The sequence below is a fragment of the Sebastes umbrosus genome, chromosome 3 (assembly GCF_015220745.1).
Source record: "Sebastes umbrosus isolate fSebUmb1 chromosome 3, fSebUmb1.pri, whole genome shotgun sequence".
NCBI lineage: Eukaryota > Metazoa > Chordata > Actinopteri > Perciformes > Sebastidae > Sebastes > Sebastes umbrosus.
In genome coordinates, this window is record NC_051271.1 from 3,821,155 (window position 1) to 3,828,051 (window position 6,897).

Below are 6,897 nucleotides of genomic sequence, written 5' to 3' on the forward strand. Positions count from 1 at the left end.
TTTTTTCTCTTTGTTGCATCACGCCAATTATGCATATATGACTTTACCAGAAGAATGAAAAGAGTGTTGTTTAGTGTAGGGCTATTCTTCAACTGACTTAGGTGTATAACTTCTTACGTAACTTCCATTTTTAATGTATTTGTGTACAAAGTTACAGACACATCTACAGTGTTTGTGAAGGTTCTCAGTCATCCAGGTCATGGTGGAGTTAAATCAGCAGCAACTGGATTTGGTTTAGATTCTTGAAGACGTTTCGCTTCTCATCCAAGAAGCTTCTTCAACAGGTACCTAGTTCAGAACTGAAGAAGCTTCTTGGATGAGAAGTGAAACATCTTCAAGAATCTAAACCAAGTCCAGTTGCTGCTGATTTAACTCTTACTCGGACACATCTACAGTATAATGCGATCTGTCAACCAAACACAAGTCATGTGAAAACAAAAATCAGATACAGTTGAAACGTTTTATTAATTTTGTCTGTTTAAAGAAGCCACGATCACTAGGACCTACAACAGATCTGCGCACCATGAGGTGTTTTAAAAGACTATCAAGTGTCCTTGGTTCTTCCCCAGATTTACAGGGTGCACTAAAAATGAAGTGTTTAGAGTTAATATTGATGGATGGCAGCGTCCTTGGTGTCAGAGAACTGTTCCCATCGGTGGGATGAATAATTAGGTTCATGATGGTCAGAAAGAGTCAAGGCAACATAAAGAAAGTGGAGATTGTGTGAAGCTGGACTCCTCAGAAACAATACGCATGCTCAAAGATTATAAAAAACATTCTGAAGCGTATAACCACACGTTCACCAGCAGAAACTCTCCCAGAACTATGAAAACAGAACTATCATAACAATAATGATGTGAACGTGTGCCATTAAAATTAATTTGCATGAAGTTTACAAGCTGGACGGACTGTGCAAAAGAACACCTGGCATAAGAGAAGTGTAATATGCAAATTAAAGAATAATATTTGTGGAGACCGCATGCACAACTACAAATACGGATTCAAATATATTTATATTTATTTTTAAAAATATTTTTTTATTTTTATATAATTTGTCTTTGGACGTGGATCCTATATTTAATCAAAGGGCAATACTGTCTCACAATATACCCGTCCCTCCTTTTTTACTTATTTAAGGGTGCATCCGTTGTACTACCTGTCCAGCACCAAATGGGGGAAGACAAAGTTGGCATGGGTGGATATTAGAGCTGTCAAATTTAGTGCACATGCGTTTTAACGTTACTAATTTCTTGAACGCACTAACGTAAGCGATCTTTCAGAGTTTTAACACTAGAGTGAAGATACCGGCATCATATGAAACTAGAAAATCTAAGGAATTCAAAGGGGTTCCTTGACCTCTGACTTCCAGATCAGTGAATGTAAATGGGTTCTATGGGTACCCACGAGTCTCCCCTTTACAGACATGCCCACTTTATGATAATCACATGCAGTTTGGGGCAAGTCATAGTCAAGTCAGCACACTGACACACTGACAACTGTTGCTGCCTGTTGGGCTGCAGTTTGCCATGTTATGATTTGAACCAATTTTTTATGCTAAATGCAGTACCTGTGAGGGTTTCTGGACAGTATCTGTCATTGTTTTGTGTTGTTAATTGATTTCCAATAATAAATATATACATACATTTGCATAAAGCAGCATACTGTCCACTCCCATGTTGATAAGAGTGTTAAATACTTGACAAATCTCCCTTTAAGGTAAAAAGATGTGTGATTAATTGGCGATTAAGGCACTATCTTGGGGTCTGTTATCCTGTTCTAATAATACATCCATGCCTTTGACCTTTGACCACCAAAATCGAATCAGTTAATCCTGGAGTCCAAATGGACGCTTGTGCCAAATTTGAAGACATTCCCTCCTGAGATATCACGAGAATGGGTCTAGATGCCTCGGAGAGCTTTAAAGAGATAAATTGCATGTTGTCATTATGCTCTTTTGACAGATATTCAACGTAGACAGACAGAAGCTCAACTCACCACGGGGATGGAGAACTTAACAGATAACAGTACCATCAATCAGAACGGCACCGGCGAGAGGTTCGATATTGATGCTGTTGTCTGGATGTATCTGCCCACTGTGGTCACAGTGCCACTGGCGGTACCGGCCAACGCTCTGGTCATACGCCTCCTGATGGGCAAACCTGGCATCTGCTCCACCTCAGAGATCTTCATACTCAACCTGGCACTATTCGACATGCTGTTCTGCTTCATGAACCTCGTCGAGTACTTCTTGTTCCTGGGCAATCGAACAATGGAGGCTGCTAACTTCCAGGCTTGGGGTTTAAATCAAGCGGGAGGGCCGATGTTGCTCTGCCTGTTGTCTTTAGACAGCTACGTGGCCGTCTGCCATCCGCTGGTCTTCCTCCGGCTCAAGGATCCTAAACTGCGACTGTCGTTGTGCTTCGCGGTGAGCGTCATAACTGCTGTCTGTTGCCTCATGGTGAAGGTAGCCTTCAAGTACACGATGTATCTGATTATAGTGGTCCTGAGCGGTGCCATTGTGACCATATCAACCTGCAACATCCTGATTCTCAAGTCCCTCTGCCAATCGGGGCCCGGCAGGAAGGAGGTGCATCCAGTGAAAAAGCGAGCATTTAAAACAGTGCTGACTATGTTGGTGCTGGTCAACGTCCACTACCTCCCCCCACTCTGCGAATTCCTGGCTAAGGAGTTTGGTCCCAGTCAGTTCAGGCCCTTCTCATTCCTCACCTGTCTGACCTACACGGCTCTCTCCATGAGCAGCTTCGTTCAGCCTCTGTGTTATCTCGTTCGCACCAACCAGCTGCCCAAGATGAGATGTGACCGCGGCTCAGCTGCTCAGGCAAAAACTGTGGCAACAGTTTAGTTTAGAGCAACCCCGACCTTCGTGACACGTAAAGTCAAATTAAAGGCTGTAACCTGGTGATGGTGGGATGACAATATATCAACACTTTATCATATTTTAAACAAAATGCTATTTTGTTGTAGATATTTTTGGTGACACTTAAAAAGTGAAAAACAAATGTGGTGGTAGCTCTAACTCACACAGGCTCCACCCTCTACTGGACTCTATGGTAATACTCTCCTCCAATCACACGCACGCGTTCGCCCACTGAGAATTGCATAAATGTAGCCGGCCAATCAGGACACGTGCCTACCGATTACATTTGTCACCACAGTACATAAGGCGGCGTCCAGTGCTGCCTGGCATCCTTTTCTCTTCATCCTTTAGCCGGTCTGGATCAGTGTGGTGAGGTCGATTTGGTGACGCGGCAGAGCATACATCAAGCCCCCCAGAAAGAGCGCCGGTTGTTGATGCCAATGTTCGTAGTGGCCAAACGGCGGTATTACAACTTCCGTGTCCGTCACGTGATGCCATTGGGCCCAAAAAGACTTTTTCCCATAGACTTACATTGGGAAAGAGACGTCTGTAACTCAGAGGATAATCAACTTCCCAGTACGAACACTTGAATATCTCTTATTTAAACCATTAGGTCTTAAAAGTTGTAAAATGCACTAATGACCGAATCCAGAGTTATTTCCCTTCCTCCGTTCATATGAATGAGACCCAGACCGAGGCTGGAGCGAGGGCTGGGAGGCGGAGTTAGCGAGCCGTGACGACAGTGGGACGGCTGTGACCCCGTGACCAAGCCATGTGACCGAGCGGACGCTACTGTGCATGCTCAATGGGCCCAATGGATGCGGATGATCGCCAGAATTCCACTCAGAAGTGGAGCCATTTTGGCATCATGCGCCACTGAGCAACTTTCATAGAAATGAACGGGGCCCCGCCTCCAACGCTGTATCCAGTTCTCTTAATACATCCATGGTAGTGGTCGAGTAGAGGGCGGAGCCTGTATGAGTTGGAAAGAAGGTTACGGTATTGTGACCCTAGTTCTATAAGCACAGGTTTCACAGATTCGGTAGGCAAGTGTCCTGATTGGCCGGCTACGTTTATGCAAATCTCAGTGGTGAACGCGTGCGTGTGATTGGAGGAGAGTATTACCATAGAGTGCAGTAGAGGGCGGAGCCTGTGCTTGTAGAGATATAATATCGTAACCTTTGTTATTGTTTGTCTTTAAATGCTTATACGCAAACCTGAAACTTTGTTTGTATCTTTTCTGCCTTAAATATGGTAAAAGTAATTGTGTGATCAACGCTGATGAGATAACAAATGACTGTAATAGATAGAAATCTATTGAAGAAAAAAAACTGAAAAACCCGACAAAAAAGCAGCTGGACTTTCATTATTTATAAATGTAATGAGTTTTTTTTTGTATATTTTGCTTGTGAATACTAAATAAGCATGTTTTCTCTATAAAAGTCTATAGGCAAGATTAGAAAATAGGACTTAATATAACAATAATTGCAACGACAAAAGTATATTATTATATTTTATTTAATAAAACAGGCAAACATCCGAGTTTGGCTTACAAATAGGCATCGATAGTTAAATACTCTTGAGAACGCCTCGGGCAGATTCTGACACATGAATCTGTTTCATTAAAAGGAAAACAACATTCAGCAATGAACTTATTGTTTAAGTTTTACATTTTTAAATTGAGAAAAAGTACATTATCAGATGTGTATGGAGAAGATGAACCTAATTAACGCTGACAAATGTAATAATTGTTCTGTGCTGCTTGTACGGCTTTACACTAACAAGAATCTGACAGAATTAAACTGGCTGTATAGTCTGATACAAGCACGAGGACTGTACAGGCTGTTCAACAGCGTTCAAATATGAAACATTTCACCTCTTTTAGGTGATATAAGTGAACGAAAATAGATATTTTTCCAAATCCAAGAGACATTATATGGAGGACAGAACCTGCCAAAAATAAATGAATAAATAAATAAATCACTCGATAAATAAATAAACATGTCATTAAATGTAGCAAAAGTAATTTTAGAAATAAATGTGGTCATTGATTAATTGATAAAATGTGACAAATTTACATTTATTTTTTAATTTGCTCCTTTATTTATTTATCTTTGTATTAATTCCATTATTTACTATTTGTTCAATTTTACCTTTTATTTATTTATTTGTATTAATGTTTAAATGTATTTATTTTTGCATTCATTTTTTATTTAACTATTTTTACATTTATTTTTAAATGTATGTTTTTATTTAGGTATTTATTTACTTATTTATTTCTGCACGATTTTCTCTTTTTGCATTTCACCCCTTATTTATTTCCCCAAACTTATTTATTTTTGTATTATTTTCTTTACACATTTCTGCCTCATGATGCAAATGATGGGGCTGTCACTCAATATGTGTCATTGTGGGGTCAGGGTGCATGCGGCAAATGGCATTTAAAAAAATAATGAATAAATGCAAAAATAAATAAATACATTTAAAAATGAATGAATATAAATACATAAATAAATATAATGGAAAATTAAACAAAAGAGTAAATTAATCAGAATTAATACAAAGATGAATAAATAAAGAAGAAAATTAAAATTGAAATGTGTCACATTTTATCAATGAATTAATAAAATTTATTTATGGAGTCATTTATTTATTTATTTCTGCATGTTCCGTCCTCCACAACATTATACATTGCATTGTGTATAATAACACAGATTTGACATTGTCTGCATCTCAAAAGTATGACATAAAAGTGCTTCTGCATAGAGGAGGTCTTTAAGATTTGTAAGTGCTGCAAATCATAATTCATGGTCACACATAATCAAGCATTACAACTGTACCGAATTCCTTGTATTAACTATAATCACAAGATTAAATAAAAAATGCAATGCACTAAGATTAGAAATGTATGTAACCTTCAAAAATTATATCAAAATATAGAAATCTATAATAAATAATCCTGATACTCAAAATTTGTCCTCCTGTCTCTCCTTTCCAGCATGTCCTTTAAGACGAGTATATACTGTATGTAAAATGATGGATTTTACCTGGATTCACCTCGAGTGCACTTCATAATATTTTCTCTAAATGTTCTGTACAATAAACAGAGAATAAAAGGAAATGACTGATTGACGTACACAGTTTGTCTGTCGAGTGAAGCCCAAACAGGTACTCATTTATCAATTCTGAATATTCTCATTTGACAAATAAACACTTTTCTTTCTCATACAAAATGTATTTCTGTACAAGAAAGTAGAATGTCATGAAAGTCAACATGACGCCTTTCAAAGATGTTAGAAAAAGAGGTTTAAGTATTCAAGTAATAAAATCAAAACTGACAAGTTAAAACTTGCTAAAAGAGCAAAAAAAAAAAAAAAAATGTTACCTAGCTGCATATTTTATCTTTCACAGGAGAATTAAATCAAACAACACTGATTACAAAACATTCGCTGCTTCCCTCTGTATAATTTCTATTGTTCATAGGATGGTGCATCCCATCAGTCACCAAATATCTGCAGTGTCCTGTCAACAATTGTAAAAGCTGTTTCAATCATTTCAAATAACAGGTAACGTGATTGAGAACTTCACAAACTAGATCTTAGGCATTAATTTAGTGCCAGAGCAGGTGAGAAACAAGCTTGTTTTTACCATTAATGTCACTTATGTGCTGTGGCAGTAAGCCTTGCAACCAGTCAGTGAAGTTCATTTAAAAACCCATTCACTTGTCCCATGATGCAAAGCGTTTAACACTCAACTGGTATAAAGAGATGTAATTTTTTTTTAGCTCTTGTGCGCTGCACTAATGTGAAGTAGGAAAAACCTGATAAATAGGAATAACAATAATATTAACAAAAGGTTATTCTGTGGCACTCTCACATGACCCGAAAGCATAAGGTTTCCAGAACTTTACGCTCCCAAATGGTTTTACTAGGTAGATTTTTTTGTTTTTAGAAACATATTTAACACCTCATTCTATACATTTATTCAAAGTGTGCACCTTAAATTGTGCACAAAAAACT

The 6,897-nt window shown here is 38.2% G+C and overlaps 1 protein-coding gene across 1 annotated transcript; it reads left to right on the plus strand.

The window, feature by feature from the left end:
• The first annotated feature begins 2,002 nt into the window (after window positions 1-2,002).
• Window positions 2,003-2,863, plus strand: LOC119484872 (uracil nucleotide/cysteinyl leukotriene receptor-like). The gene has a single exon (XM_037764031.1). The coding sequence runs from the start codon at window positions 2,003-2,005 to the stop codon at window positions 2,861-2,863; it is 861 nt and encodes a 286-aa protein (XP_037619959.1).
• Window positions 2,864-6,897: the final 4,034 nt, after the last annotated feature.

Bases quoted from the DNA above. Each gene is read 5' to 3' on its own strand.
- LOC119484872 (XM_037764031.1), top strand. From the start codon at position 2,003: ATGGAGAACTTAACAGATAACAGTACCATCAATCAGAACGGCACCGGC.